Source organism: Zootoca vivipara, chromosome 15 (genome assembly GCF_963506605.1).
Source record: "Zootoca vivipara chromosome 15, rZooViv1.1, whole genome shotgun sequence".
Lineage (NCBI taxonomy): Eukaryota > Metazoa > Chordata > Lepidosauria > Squamata > Lacertidae > Zootoca > Zootoca vivipara.
In genome coordinates this window covers 14370088-14386069 of record NC_083290.1, presented here as the reverse complement: position 1 = coordinate 14386069, position 15982 = coordinate 14370088, and the positions used below count along the sequence as shown (strand labels likewise).

The following is a 15982-nucleotide window of genomic DNA, read 5'->3' as shown; positions in this document are numbered from 1 at the left end:
GACTTGCTTTATACCGTATTGGCCCGAATATAAGCCACACCCCCAAATAAGCCGCACCTTTAAAATCCATGGGGGGGGGAGACAATACCCGAATATAAGCCGCTACCTTAAAATTCTGCAGGCACTCACACCTGTAAATGGCAAATGTACAAGAAAATCCAACAGCGATCTCATAAAAGCCCTTTTTTTGTAAAGTGGTGAATTTAAGCCACACTTTTAACTTTTCATGGTCGGAATTTGGGGGGGAAAGTGCAGGTTATATTCGGGCCAATACGGTACTAAGTCAGGTGCCACTGCTCCTTCTACCTCAAAGTACAGTATACAGCAAAGGTCAGAGAACCTCAGACCCTCCGGTCTCCTCTATCAGGCCCTCGGGACTCTCCCCAGGCATAGCTGCCAAGTTATCCCTTTTTAAAAGGGATTTTCCCTTATGCTGAATAGGCTTCCTCGCGAGAAAAGGGAAACCTTGGCAGCTATGTCCCCAGGCCACCCCCTCTCTCCACCCTTGCTCTGCCCCCTTCTCAAGTGCTTTTGATTGGCTGGAAAGTGAACTGTAGTCCCATCTCTTGCTTAAGAGGATTCATGTGTGTAAAAATCCCTTGCTTTTGTGTGGGTGGAGTGCAGCTTAAGGGCCACAGGGGCCGCTCCGCCCACTTCTGCATCTGGCTCCACCCACTATTAGCTTGCACGTCCCAGAAAGCCGCCCAGTGAGCCAAAGGGGTTCCCTGCCCTGACTACACCAACAGGGGTGGCTGTTTCTGGCAGGGGGTATTTCCTGGAATGAACCTGGGCCCACCAGCTGCACACAAGGCATTTGCTCTACGACTGAGCTACAGTCCTTCGCTACAGCCAACCAAGCGCCGTATTTCCAGGGGGGGGGAAATATCTGAGCGCTTATGCATTTACGACTCCCTCTTGCAGTAGTAACTGTGTGGGGCTATTGCCTCGTTTCAATTTATTGCCGCATTTGCAGGCAGAACGGAAGGCTTGCCTTGTGCGGAAAAGGCAGCCCTCGTAAGGGAAAGAGAGGAGCCCCCGGCAGATTCGTTCCCAGCCGTGGAGGAGTCAGAGGTGCCCCCCCCCAGGGGCCTTAAGGAGTGTTCCCTTGCGAAATGAGGAAGGGGGAGGGTGGAAACAGCGAGCAAGCTTCTTATCAGCAAGCCTCTTACATAAAAGCAGTGTCAAAACAGCTTGTGAATAATTCTGCATAATAGCACCAGATGTTTTTATCTGCCTTTCATCGGTTCCTGCGCCAAGATTATCTCAAAAAGAGCCACGGGGCTGGGAAGCAGACTTTGAAAGAGACAATCACAGCTTCTCATTCATTCACATAATAATGATGATCTTTTTACACATACACACACACACACACACACACCTACCTCTTCCCCAAGCTTTGTAGATCTGGCTGAAATAGGGGAAGGGCATCTAAACAGGGCATTGGCCTAGTGAGCTTCTTGGGAATCTGTCTGTGCACTTGAGCTTCAGAGTCCTGTTCCAGCCCCAGAGGGCAGAAATGTCAGGCAGCGTAAATACTTTTGGATTGGTCCAGCCCACCAAAAATATTCAGAGCCCCACAGATGGGAGCTGTAGCTCCAAACACCTCAAGAGCAGCAGTCTTTGGGGCGGGAGGGAGAGCTAACTGGTTATGGGCCGGAATGGTCTGAGTATAAGACATCAAAGTGCTGTCCATGGTCCTGAAGTGGCTGGGAATCTGGTTGAGCAGTTTCCTTTGGAGACATTCACACCCTATGTTAAAGCACCATTATGCCACTTTCAAAAGTCATGTCTTCCCCCAAAGAATCATGGACGCTGTAGTTTGTTCAGGGCTCTGAGAGTTGCCAGCCCCCTATTCCCCTCCCAGAATTTCCTGGGAAGAGGGATTGCTGAACTACTTGCTTCCCCAGAATTTATTTCTACAGCCACGTGCAATTCTCGCTCTTAGGTAACTCCCAAACTTTTTAAAGCCATCCTTCCCAAAAAGGGAGTCATGTAACTTCCCAGGTCTGAGTCATTAACATTCTTGCAGCTGCTAACAAATAGGATGCAAATTCCTTATATTCTTTCTGGACGATAAATGACTTACAGTGGAGCAATGTCAATGTTGGATCTAAGGGAACTTCCTATCTCTGCTATTCTAATAACCACAGCTGCATGTCCACCACATATGGTAACATGTTCCCTTCTGCTTTTTCATTTGTTTCTAATGATTTCATACTGTTGGTTTACTGGGTTTACTGCCCTAATAATATCATCTGTTTTTAGGGCTGCACACTGCTTAAGAGATTTTTTAAAAATGTAATGCGGTTTATAAAAGCTTTCTAAATAAATAAACGATGTGCCTGGAGACAGGCAGTCAGGTCATGTGTCCACAGCAGTGACCAGAGGAGGATTGACAGCTGGGAGGAGCACAGAGAGAAGAAACACTTCCTGCATCTGCAGCAGTACAACTGGACACCTTCATCTGCCCCAGCTGCAACAAAACATGCCTCTCCCTTATCAGCCTCTACAGCCAAAGCAGGTGATGCAACCTGCCAACCAGTTTGACTTCACCCCCAAAAGATGCACTTCTCCATTGTCTCCCGAGACAGACAGATGCCAACAAAAATAAATGATGGCAGGTGCTTGAGTCAGCAGGGGACATTTCTCGGCTCCGTTCCCACAAGACAGGCTGCCCCAGGAACTCGTTCCAGCAAAAGCTAATGCAGTTTTACTCTGGGCATCTGCCTTCTCTGGATTCCTATCTAAGAGCCATGTGTGAGGCAGGCAGGCAGGCAGGCAAGCATACAAGGCGGCAAGCACTCTTTTGCTGAGGCGCTGCCAAGATCCTGCAATGTTACGTGAGGGACGTGGCGCCTCCAAGTCCCAGCCGGGATGAGAAGCAAGGTGGAGCTAATAACAGAGAAGCGCCAGGGAGACCTGCCGTTCAAAGGCTCAGCCATCTGGGAGGGCCAGGGCGGTCGGAAGACGCAGAGCCCTTAATGGAAGGGCTAATGAGTGACAGGGTGGAGCATCTGCTCGCAAGCAGCACATTGGCAGCCGAGAGAGCTGACAGGAAGACTCAGAGCGCCTCCTCTCCACGGAGCTTAAAGCGGAGTCCGAGTGGCAGGAGGCAACAAATCATTTCCTGAGCAGAGTCCAGGCTGGGGGGCAACCATGCCGCAGCTCAGAATGAAAACAGGGCTCTGCAGGGAAAGTGCGTTGTGGAACAGGGCGCTAAAACTTTAGCATCCTGGAAAGCGCCACTGGCTTTCACTTACTTATTAGTTGTATTCATAACTAGCTGGCCCGGCCACGCGTTGCTGTGGGTCATCCCTGTGATTCCCCCCACCCTGTCCCAATCCATGACATATCCCGCCCCTCCTCCCTCCAACCCCCTGGCTCATCCCTGTGTTTCGGTAGGATACCCTTCCCTCTGTTTTCCCCGGGGCATGTTGTCCCCTCCCCCCTGTATCTCCATACATTGGCCCCTGCGCACGCATCGTGAACATTTTTATATATTTAGATCCCCTTTCTCCCCCTCCTCAAGATCGTCCTAGAGCGGGTTTTGATAATAATCACAATAAAAACCAACAAAGATCCTAATAAAATCATGAAACTAAACCAATAACAAACCTGACAAACCATTTAACGTGCAAGTTTCTAGTTCTCAAGGCTGCAAAATTATGCATGAAAATGCGTTGGCAGCACCTCCATAAGTAGTAGGAGCTGGAACAGAATTTGATTTTCAATGGTTGAGGGAACAAAAGGGTTTTCATCTTGCTTATTTACTTCTTAGTTTGCCGATTTATTAGATGTACGTTTTTATCAGACCAACTAAACCAGTCGTTCCCAAAATTTTGGGAGCCACTGCTGCCTTGCTTCCATAAACTCTCAAACACACCCTGGTCCAAACCCTACCATATTAAAACTATTATTCAGAATGGAGGTTTGCACAGCCCTCTAAGGAAGATGGTGAACACAATAAAATTTAGAGCAGGGACAATTAATTGCATATTTGTTCAAAAGCCGATTAAAACTATTTAGTTTAATCAATTCAACAAAATGGATGAACTTGATCCAGGGACGCCGGCTTTTCAAAGTCTGATAGTCACTTGCACTTCCAGTGCCCCCACCCCCACCCCAGTACACCCCACCACCCTTGTCCCAGCACTATCCACTTTGGGAACCACTGAACTAAACCAACCATAAAATGCAATGCTCCGTCTCCTTGCAAAAAAATAAACCGCAGCATAATAAAAACAAGATACACTGGTTAAACACTGAATACCTGCCTAAGCAGAAAGCTTTTTGACATACGGCAAAACACCCTGGTGGGGGAAGGAGGAGGAAACTGAGCCTTGTCTCGCTTTGTGACCTTCTCGAAAGTTAGCATAAACCAAAGGCAGTGCAAGGCAGTGTACGTTCCTGAATGAAAGATGCAAACGCAAAATTATGCAAAAAAAGGTTTCCCCAATCTGCATAACTGACACGCGGTCACAGAACTCTCCTTCTCCTGGCGCAGAATTTTAATGATTATTAGGAAAACTGCCACTCTGGATTAGACTCTGGATTAGACTCCAGTTCCTTCTAAGCCTGTCTGGCCGCTGTTTCCCAGGGGACCCCCCAACTCCTCCAAGAGGAGTGGATGAGCTTCCCTGAAGGATGATGGCTCGCTCTCCGCTGTGGATCTTGCCTTCCTTCCTACAGCCAGCCAGAGGAGAGAGCTTTGGGGATGCTCTCAGGCAGCTTGGTCAACAGCCCCTGGGAAAAGACTGGCCTGCTGTGTTTTGGATTGCACTTTTATGCTTTGTTTTTAACCTTGTGCCCTCTTTGTTAGTGCCACTGTGAGCCTGTGAGAGGAAGGGCGGGGTAGGGGAAATAAAATATTAACCACAAGAAGACCGGGTCTTCCACAAGTATCTCCCAGAATCCTCTGCTAGAGCACAGAGGTCCTTTGCATAGCTGCCAAGTCTCCCGTTGAAAAATCCGGGATCAGCAGCAGCGCAGCACCGGAAGTCGCTTCTACGCATGTCCGGACATGCGTAGAAGCAACTTCCAGTGCCGGCGCTGCCCGATTTCCGGTGCCCAGACATGGGCAGAGCGGCACCCGAAATCGGTTCTGCGCATGTCCAGACATGCGCAAAGGAGCCTCCCTGGCAGGTAGGAAATCAGGGGATTTACGGGATTTTTTTCTATTTGGGATAACAGCGGGAAACGGATAAAAATCCGGGGGTTTCCCGCGAAAAACGGGAGACTTGGCAGCTATGGTCCTTTGGCAAAACAACAGACGAGGAAAGGGCTCCTGGGAGTAGGGAGATCGAAAGCCTGGGTGACCTTGGGCCAGTCACTGCCTCTCGGCCTGGCCTACCTCAAAGGATTGTTGTGGAGATTACATGACGAGGGGGAGAACCATGGAGACTCCTTGGAGAAAAAGGCGGTGCTATCAATGCAATATATACATAAAATTAGGCCTCTGCACCCTTGCTTCTGAGAACAGCACTGAATATGCTAGTACTGGGTTTGGGCTAGAAGGCAGATCTCAGAGCGATTTGCAGTAGATCTGCGGTAGATTCTGACTCCCAGTTGTTTAAAAATAGCAACAACAACAAGGCTGTGCCCCTCCACCGCCCCCCTCTGCTTTCTAAATTATGCAGCTGAAATGAATAAAGCTTGAGGGGGGAACCAAGAGCTCAGTTTTGGTGTTGAAAACAAACCATTTACTGAGCATGCACTCAAGTAAGGCACCCCATTCCTTAAATCCGAGGGTATGTTACATCACCGCCCCCTCCAGCATTTTGTGCCTGGCTGCGATTGGAGGATCCTGGGGTTCTAGTAAAAAGCAAACGCAACACACCAAAGTAGAACCTGCAAGGCTGAAGTTTGCACAGCTACAAGGAAGGCAAGATGGATGCAGAGAACCAGGAGCTGCCTCCCCCCCTCCTCTCTAAGAACATCTCATCCAAAAGTTAGGTGCATGACATGACATCCTCATGCTCCATCTTCCTCACCTTTTGCTCAGCTCCAGTGTCTAGCCAGGACCCTCAGGGGGGTCTTCCCATAGGCCAGAGGAACCAAGTGCCTCCCACACTACCTTGCCAACAGTGCAGAAGGTGCCCTAGGTGGGAGGTCATGAGGAACAGGAGATGTGTCTGTCCTCAGGTCAGAAGGCTGGCTCTCTGAGGACACATTCACACGATACTTTTAAAGCGCTCAGATGCCACTTTAAACAGTTATGGGAAGTAGAGTTTGTTCAGGCGGCTGGGAGTTGCTAGGAGACCCCTGTTCCCCCTCCCAGAGCTCCCAGGGAAGAGGGATTGTTAAGACACTCTGGGAACTGTAGCTCTGTGGTGGGAAAAGGAGCGTCCCAACAACTCTCAGCACCCTGAACAAACTGCAACTCCCAGGATTCTTTGGGGGAAGTCGTGACTTCTTAAAGTGGTAACGCAGTACTCTAAAAGTATAGTGTAAATACAGCCTTTGGCAGCTCAGGTTCCAGCAAGATAGAAAATTATATTCTTTTAGATCAGACATCCCCAAACTTAGGCCCTCCAGATGTTTTGGACTACAATTCCCATCATCCCTGACCACTGGTCCTGTTAGCTAGGGATCATGGGAGTTGTGGGCCAAAACATCTGGAGGGTCACAGTTTGGGGGTGCCTGTTTTAGATCGAGGGAATCTGTGGCCCTCCAGATGCATTTGGACTCTGGCTCTTCTTGGCTCCAGTCAGCACGGCCAACAGGCAGGAGATGATGGGTGTTTAAGTCCAGCAACATCCAGAGGATTCCCCATTTATTCAGGTTCATTCAAGCGACAGTTCCCAGAATTCTCTGGGGGAAGCCAGGACTGTTTGGAGCAGTATTATAGCACTTTAAATGAATGGCGTGAATCTGCCTCCAAGAGATTCTTGTTCCAGAAAACAACAGGGGCCCTTGTTGGAGCAAGTTGCTCAGGAGGAGCTCTCCGTGGTGCTGAGGCAGCTGACCTGCCTTTACCCTGTGGGCTCCTGCATGAGACCAGGATAGGACACTGCAGCTCCCACCTGCCCCGGCCAAGCAAGGTCCCACCAACATCTGGGAGGGCCACAGGTTCCCCATGTGATATTTAGTTCCACTCTAAGCAGCTGTCCACCCTGGATACCCAAATGGAGGGCGGGGATAGAGAGAGGTGGCAGCTTTGTTCTTGCTGAAATGGGGAAATCTGAAACAGAGCAAAGAGAAGCAGGTGCCTGTGGCTCCCACTTTCTGTGGCGGCTGCCTGGGCCCCTCCCCCCTCCCCTGCTTCCTTCTGCTTAGCACAAAAGGAAGCAGGTAGCAGTCTGGATTTTTTAGTTATCCAGCTAGCCTAAAGACTGAGCACTTGGGGACTCCAGGGGCAAAGCAACTTGACCTCCAGCAAAATAAAAGTTCAAAAGCGTCCGGCTCACCAGACTATCCAGCCCTCCTCCGAGAAGATCCACAGCCCCCATCTGCATGGAAGACACCTGGGGCACGTTCACTGGTGGGCCGAGGTCAAGGTTCAAGAGGTCACCCAGGAGGTCGCCTTGGGAGGGGATCACCTGAGTCTGCTCCAGGTTGGTGGTGGTCGTGGTCCCCATCGGGCTGTTGCCTGCATCAGTGCTGCACAGGAAAGGGGGTAAAGGGAGCTATTAGTTTAGTGCCTTTTTAGAAAAGGACGACATGGGGCGGAGGAACCTCTGCTGCAAGGTGTCTAAATTAGCTGTGCAATGCCTCATTGGCCTTGCAGGGGAGACACAGGGGACAGCTGCAACGTCTCAGCTTATTTTTATTCACTTGCTCATTACCGTATTGGCCTGAATATAAGCCACACTTTTTTTTTCTAAATTCCAACCGTGAGAAGTTAAAGCGTGGCTTAAATTCGCGACCTTACAAAAGCTCGCTTTTACGGGACTTCTGGTGAGGCAAGGTGGCGGGTGCCATGGCAGCGCGTAGCTCCTAGGACCACCAGCACCAGCATAAGACACAATGTTAAGGGAGCGGCTTATATTCGGGTGTTGTCTTCTCTTATCCCCCCCCCGAATTTTAATGGTGCAGCTTATTTGCGGGTGCGGCTTATATTTGGGCCAATACGGTATACAAAAGCAAATCCTGCCCAGGAACTCACTTGGGTGCACTGGACTCAGTGGGGTCCAGATTAACTTCACATAGGATGAATGTGGCTATGAGTGATCATGGCAATTGCATTCCAGCTGCCTGAGCCCTTAGGAGAGCTGCTGCTGCTGGTCCATGTAAGACAGGCATCCCCAAACTACGGCCCTCCAGATGTTTTGGCCTACAACTCCCATGATCCCTAGCTAACAGGACCAGTGGTCAGGGATGATGGGGACTGTAGTCCAAAACATCTGTAGGGCCGAAGTTTGGGGGTGCCTGATGTAAGATAAACGAGACAGAGCACTGGCCTGGCTCTGCACAAAGCAGCTCCCCAATTCCCTACCTTCCGTGGTGGATGGGCAAGTGTTTGCGGTGGATCCCGTGGCTGCCTTCCACGAAGGCAGTGGGTGGCTTGTGGTACACAGAGGCAAGAGAACCGATGTGGCAGATGAGCTCGTCCAGCAGAGTGGGCTCAATCAGGTCGGTCTCTTCCGAGATCAGGGGCTTCTCTGACAAGACCACCTCCTTGGCTGTGACGGGGTCCGTGGAAAGGAGGCGCCAGTAGATGTAGCCGCGATCGCGCAGGTCCGGGTTGTCGGAATCCTAACGCAAGAGCACAGTACACATTTATTCACACAGCACCATCCTCATGACAAATTTTAGCTTATAGGTATCTGTCCTCTTGTACTCCTGACTGATATCACCCCTCTTCTCCCTGATAAACCAGCTCTCTACTTTTGGTTTTTGTTTTGTTTTGCACGTGGGAGCATGCAAAAAAAATGGTGTCTGCCACCTGCCACATGGAGTGGTACGGGTCCACCTACCATCTCAGGACTCCACCACATTCTCCTGCAGGCATAGAACATCTCCACTGGCTCTCAGTTCTGAGCAGCTCCTGGATTTCACTATACAGTCATATCTCTAGATATACGAATGCTGCGGGTTGCGTACAACACGGGTTACGTACTCGCCCAACCCGGAAGTAACGGAACAGGTTACTTCCGGGTTCAGCGATTCGCGCATGCACAGACGCGCCGAATGACGTCACGCACATGCGCAGAAGCATCGAATCGCGTGGCGAGCATGCGCAGATTGGACGCTTCAGGTTGAATACTGCTCTGGATGCGTACAGGGCTCCGGAACGGATCCTGTTCGCATCCAGAGGTACCACGGTATGGATGTTTTAAGTGTTTTCGTTCTGATCTAAAGTTTAGATTTGATTACTATTCTCGGAAAAGTGAGAGAGCATCTGGTGGGGTCTTTCTTTCTTTCTTTTTACATATTTGTGCTACTAAGATTTGGCTCAGAACATTTGACGCTCGTACATTTTTGACAAGGCTGAAACAATAAAATCCTGCCAAGCTGGATGTTTCTTCTCATATACAGGCACATATTCAAATGTGGCTGTGGAAACCCAGGGCCAACGACAGGCAGGGGAAGGACTATGAAAAATGAACAGAATATTTTAACTGCAGTTCATTCATTTTCAGCTTTGCATTCTTGCTATAAAAAAGCACACCTAGACACTCCATTGCGGTGCCCATAATCTAGGTTTAAGGTGCCATTTTCGTTCCCAGCTTTCGTAATTCAGTTTCTAACACTGGGCAGGAGAGGAGGGCGCAAGGAGTGTGCAACACCACCTATTTCCTGGGAGGGCTGCACTTAAAAAAAAAAATTCTTGAAAAACTCTGGGTGTGGGAATCAGACAGGACATTACTATGAGGGCATGACTAATTTAGGTCTATCATTTTAAAGAGGTCTAATCAGAGTAGAAAATAGTTGGTTATAGCCCTACATTCCTATTTAAATCAGCCCTTCATTCAGAACTAGAATAATAGAATCGTAGAGTTAGGAGGGACCACGAGGGTCACCTAGTCCAACCCCCTACAGGACAGCGATCTCTTTGCCCAACGTGGGGATCAAACCCACAACCCTTAAATTAAGAGTCTCATGGTCTACTGGCTGAGCTATCCCGAGTCATAAGGTGGTTAGGCTGGCCTCGACCAGGACCAGGGCCTTCTCAGTACTGGCCCCGACCTGGTGGAACGCTGTGTCTCAGGAGACTAGGGCCCTGCGGGATTTGTCATCTTTTCATAGGGCCTGCAAGACAGAGCTGTTCCGCTTGGCCTTTGGACTGACGCAGTCTGACCCCGGGGTTACCCTCCCCTAAGGTTTTATCTTATAATGGTTTTATATTACTTGTAGATTTTTAATTTTAAAATGGAATTTTAACATTATATTAATCTGCATTTTAATTGTTTCTTTTATACCTGCGTTGATATTTTTGTTGTTAGCCGCCCTGTGCCCGGTCTTGACTGGGAAGGGCGGGGTATAAATAAATAAAATTATTATTATTATTATTATGAGGAACAGAATCTTACTTTACTCCTAGAACGGCCACAGCTCAGCGGCAGAATGGTAATGATTGGTTGGGCACCCAGTTACTAAAATCAAAGACTTGTGGAGTTCGAAGGTATCCCCAAGGGTCATTCTAGCCCAGGCATCCCCAAACTGCGGCCTTCCAGATGTTTTGGCCTACAACTCCCATGATCCCTAGCTAAGAGGACCAGTGGTCAGGGATGATGGGAATTGTAGTCCAAAACATCTGGAGGGCTGAAGTTTGGGGATGCCTGTTCTAGCCCAACCCCTGTTAAAAGAGTCCCTGACAGATGCCCCCCCCAACCTCTGTTTAAAAGCAGAGGGAGAGAAATGAAGTATTTCTCTATTTCCCAATGAATCAGCAGGAACAATAACACATCCAAAGAGTCTTGTTTTGATTTGGTTTTACTTTCCCACCACCACCACGGATCGGAATCCAAGTCCCGAGACACATCAAGAAGCCAACGCTGATCCAAGGATGCTATTAAAACACTGCGTGACTCAGCTGAGTGGGCTTTTTAACACCGGGCGTTTGCTGAGCAGTGCAAGCGATCTATAAACTCTTGGCAAGAACGCCCTGAGTCTGGAAGGAATGGGAAGTGATCTCAAATAAAAAACCTGCTGTGCAGACTCAACACACCAGGATCCAAAGGCAGGAGGGACCTGTGCCCACACGACACAGGAAAACACATGCAATCAGGCGTGAGTTCCGCAGGCCCTTAAATGCATCACCATCAACAAAAATCCCAGCCACTGTTTGGCCTCTTTGCACCTGAGCCTTCCCCAATAACCCTGTAGTATTTTTGTTCTTCCCATGTAGGAAACGGGAGTCCCACACATGCCCAGCCGAGAGGCTTACCTGCGTAGCCAGGCTCAACACCTGCTGGACCAGCTCCTGAGTCTCGGACGGCTTCTTCAGAAACAGTTTGACGATGGCGGTCAGCAAGGTGAGCTGTACCTGTAGCAAAGAAGGATAATGCAAGAGGCAGCCCGCTGATTTCCTTGGGCAAGCTTCTGGGGTCAAAAAATCCAGAAGGAGCCCCTTCCTCTCCCCGCCTCCCAGGGTGCACCCAAGAGGCTTGTACTACTCCCTTTTCCAGCATCCATTCTGCTGGCTTTTGCCCCACCCTGACCCATGTTGCCCTAATCCTCGCTATCCTCCTTCCCAGGAATCTCCCCAGGTCAGAGCTGGAAAACTTCCCTGCCTGCTTCTCCTGCTCCCTACCATTCCTAGGTCTGTTCCTTACAGCCCACAACCTCCTGGGAGAAAAGGGCTGAGAATGGCAGGCTGAACTCTGAACAGGAAAGTGGCTATTAAGAGGCGAGGACACACAGCTAAATTTTGTCGTTTTTTGCAATTCTTTTTATAAATAAGGATCTGCAACTAATGGGTCAGAGCGCAAAAATAACTTATCACCCCAAAATGAATTAAATGTTCCTTCCTTTTTCTGGTAGGTCCTTTGATATCAACAGTAGCTCACAGCATCACTGCCAAACTTTCCAAAGTGAGAGCAAATAAGTAAAGAGGAGAAAGCGAGTCCCTGTTTAGTACCTGTTGGACATTTTTGGACATTTGGAACCAGCCATTCATCCTAATCTTAGCTGCAGAGGGCTTGTAAATAGGTCTAATGGCATGAGTTGAAATCACTTGCAAAAGAAATGTATTTTCTATACAAGCAAAGGCTTTAAAGGCATCTAAAGCCAAGGCATCTAATTCAGATTAATTTCACCTGGAATAATGAATAGCATTCAGTAACTCTCTGATGGGGTCTGCTACGAACCTTTGCATCAGAAAAATTAACTGGTCTGGGAAAATGTAATGTGCTATAAATATCTAGAGTCTATTTGCTAGAACTGTAGTTTTTTTTTAAAAAAAAGTGTGATCTACATGAAGCAATGTGACTGGCCTATGGGAATCAAGCTGCTAAATATACTTGCTTGGTTTTTAGGAATGAGTATTACTTTATATTGCCTCCAGGTTTCTGGGCTCTATCCTGAGGGAAAAACATTCTTAAATATATCCAATATGTGTGGAGTAAGATTTTCTGAAAAGGGCTTTTAATAATCCACACAGAACTCATCTGGTTCTGTAGATCTACTTTCCTTAATCCCTAAATAGTGTCTTGAGTTATTTCCCACCAACTTAATTGATCTAAAAATAATTTTTGACCTGGAGTAATTCTCTCAAGCGCATTAGTTGTTAAATATGGCTCTAGAGAGCCTTCAGGTGGGTGCTGGTTAGAGTAAAATCCTTTTTAAAAAATGGAAATGTGAGCGAGTCTTCAGGCTGCACCCAGTTACTAAAATGCAAGGGCCCCGCTTGCTCCTTCGAAGCAGCACGCTTTGGAGATGGGACACAGTTCCGTGGCAGGACATCTGTCTTGCATGCAGAAGGTCACAATTTCGATCCCCCATGGCAACTCCGGGAGGGCTGGGAGAGATTCCCTGTCTGAAACTCTGGAGAGCCACTGCCAGTCAGTGTAGACAATACTGAGCTACACAATAAGGGTCTGACTTGGTCTAAGGCAGCTTAAATGGGGGTCCACAGCTCAGTCCTAGAGTGCCTAAACTGCATACAGAAGGTCTTAGGTTCCATTCTCAGCTTCTCCATGTAAGGCTGGGAATGTTTCCCGCCTAACAGCCTGCTGAATCAAAGGATCACCTAGTCCAGCATCTGTTCTGAAACATACCGCTGGGAATCCTTGGCACAAGAGCACTCTCCCCTTCTGCAGTTTCCAGCAACTGGAATTTAGAGGCATTGGTGCCTCTGTTTCGTTCTAAGACAGTTTCATTCCCCCCCCCCAAAAAAAGGGCGCCATAGGACTGGAGAGGGAAATATTACCTGGGTGCTTTCATCATGGAAGCCCTCCAGAAAGCTCTCCAGGAGCTCGTCCGCATTGTCAATCCTCTCCGCATATTCGCCCACGATCCAAATCATGGCCGCGCGGGCGTCCGGCTCATCCAGAGAGTCAAGGTTCTCGCACAAGGTGGCAATGATGCTCTCGTACCTGGTTCGCCAAGGCAAAGTTAAGCGCTTTGCTTTCTCTGCAGATGCCAACTCATGTGGCACCCTAAATTTCCAATTCTCTGGCTCAACCTTTTCAAGCTCCTAGTCCTCAAATTTAAGAACTCTTGCCTCTTCTCTGCCACCCTCTGCCAGCAGCCCCCATTCCTCCATTCTCCTACTTCGAGAGGCATCTTCAACCAGCATAGCTTGAAAACATGGGATTGAACCCCAGCACAAGTGAACATATTTAGGATGCAAGGTTACCACCCACTAAGAGACGGGCCTTTGCGGAGATCCCAGCCACTCACCCCGTCCTCAGAAGGTAAAAACATTTTTTTTTATCTTGATCAAACTCTGAAAACAAGGACTGAACCTCACTACTGCTGTCAAACCACTAAGAGTTGTTTTCAGCATCCAGAAGTTGTATTTATGGTCTTTAAAAACTTTTAAATCACCTAGAAAGTCACATAATTGAAAAGGAGGGTAAAAACTGAGTAAACAAAAACAGAACACTTAACCATGGCTCAATTTAAACCAGGTGTCTGAAACCAGCTTTAAAGCCAACGGTAATAAGCAATTGGGTTTGTTTCAAAAACAGAAGAGGGGAATTTCTGCCAGGAGAGGTGGAGAAGCCTAGAAGCCCCAGATTCCTAAGCACAGCTAGGACATCAACGACCAATAAGAATGAACTCAGGCCAACAATACCATTCAATAATGAGAATAAAATCCCTTTTAACAAACCAATTGTGAACATAGAAAACAAAATTACATGCAACCATACAATTTCTGTAATAAACTTAATGTTTAAATAATATTTGCAAACTGAAAATTTCTCAGTTCTATAGTATCTAATTGAATAATTCTGGTTCCAGTTCCATTAAAGAGTCGTTTGACGCAAAATATCAATACGGCGGTATCGATATATTCTGACTTCGGATTATTGTGGTCTAAAAGATTTCTACACTAAATGCCGTATTGATATTTTGCGTCAAAAGCCTTTTTAATGGAACTGGAACCTGAATTATTCAATTAGATACTATAGAACTGAGAAATTTTCAGTTTGCAAATATTATTTAAACATTAAGTTTATTACAGAAATTGTATGGTTTCATGTAATTTTGTTTTCTATGTTCACAATTGGTTTGTTAATAGGGATTATTCTCATTATTGAGTGGTATTGTTGGCCTGAGTTCTTGGTTTGATTCTTATTGGTGGGTATAACAAGAACTCCAATTTATCTAATAAGGACATCAACGACGGCATCAGCTGCCCCAGGGCTTTTTGTTGCAGGGGTGTAGACTATGGGGAGCCATGCTTACTTATTGGGGTACTTGCGGAAAATGTCCCGGATCACCACGATGGCTTCCTGGACGACGTAGTTGACCTTGGTCTGGATGAGGTCTAGGAGGGTGCTGACACAGCGCTCAGCCGATTGCTGCAAAGAGGGACGGGACAGAGAAAGGAGGTCAGGGCCTAGCAGAGGCCAGGCCCCAGTGCAAATGCCGGCCAGGATCCAACCCACAACTCTTCAGCTCACCCACCGCCTGGTATTACAGAAATCAGAACAGGATTCTCCGCAGGGGAGAGGTCATAGTTCAGTGGCAGAGCACCTGCTTTGCATGCAGAAGGTCCCCATAGACCAAAGCAGAAACGGCGGGGAGGGGGGGTAGGTCAGTTCACTTGCCTCCACCTTGATAGCACAGCGTCCAATGGCCCGCACTGCTTTGCGGACGAAATCGACATCCACCTCTGTGGCGTACTCCTTGAGCTCCGCCAGAACCTGTTGGAATCAGGCAATGATGATGTAGTAATTATAATGATCACTTAATTATAAGTCAGATTTATAGTTGCACCCTCTCCCCTGCTTTGACCCAATCAATGGAACTTCCATCTTCCTTCTATTTTTTTTTTTAAAAAGTCACTGGCTGGGAACTTTGACAGGGGCGGACTTTGGCCTTTCCAATTTCAGCAGCACCCTGTGTGAGCCCAAAACTCGGCTCCCCGCCACCTCTCGCCTTCCGTTCTGCTCAATTCACTACATCATAGTTGTGACGCTCTGTGGCATCCCCTAGGCTTGGCGCCCAGTGCGGTGGAACCAGTCACGCTGCCCTAAATCCGCCTCTGGCTTTTATGAGGACTCTGTTCAGGCTACTTCCTTGGGGTGGGCAGCTCCGTCATTCCAAGCCCGCCCTGTCAGAGGATGCAGCCCTGCCGCCATCCACTGACTCAGAGGCGGAGTCCCCTGCAGTGCCTCTGCCTCCCTGGCCTTGCAGAAGCCAAAGGCTGCAGAAGACAGGCCAGCTCCATCAGGACTCCTCTCCCTCGTTCATCACCTGGGGGCACCCAGACTGTCTCAGACTCCAAAAGACAGAAGGCTCACTCCATCAGCCTTGCCGAAAGCCCAGCTCCATCAGGCATCTCTTACGTTGAACTGTGTCACCCGCTCATTATAAGAACAGCCTTTTAAGAATTGGTGCCCGACGTTGATTTTTCTTCTTCTTCTTC

General features: G+C 48.3%; 1 protein-coding gene across 3 annotated transcripts in view; it reads right to left on the bottom strand.

Moving 5' to 3' along the window:
* Positions 1–15982, bottom strand: part of AP2B1 (adaptor related protein complex 2 subunit beta 1) — a 63153-nt gene that overhangs the window by 25544 nt on the left and 21627 nt on the right. For all 3 annotated transcript variants that reach the window (XM_035139184.2, XM_035139183.2, XM_035139185.2), the window contains exons 9-14: positions 15162–15257; positions 14797–14912; positions 13313–13478; positions 11330–11428; positions 8435–8694; positions 7407–7599 (exon numbers count right to left, since the gene is read on the bottom strand). In XM_035139184.2, the coding sequence (XP_034995075.1) occupies positions 7407–7599; positions 8435–8694; positions 11330–11428; positions 13313–13478; positions 14797–14912; positions 15162–15257 (930 nt within the window). The remainder of the gene's footprint in view (positions 1–7406; positions 7600–8434; positions 8695–11329; positions 11429–13312; positions 13479–14796; positions 14913–15161; positions 15258–15982) is intronic.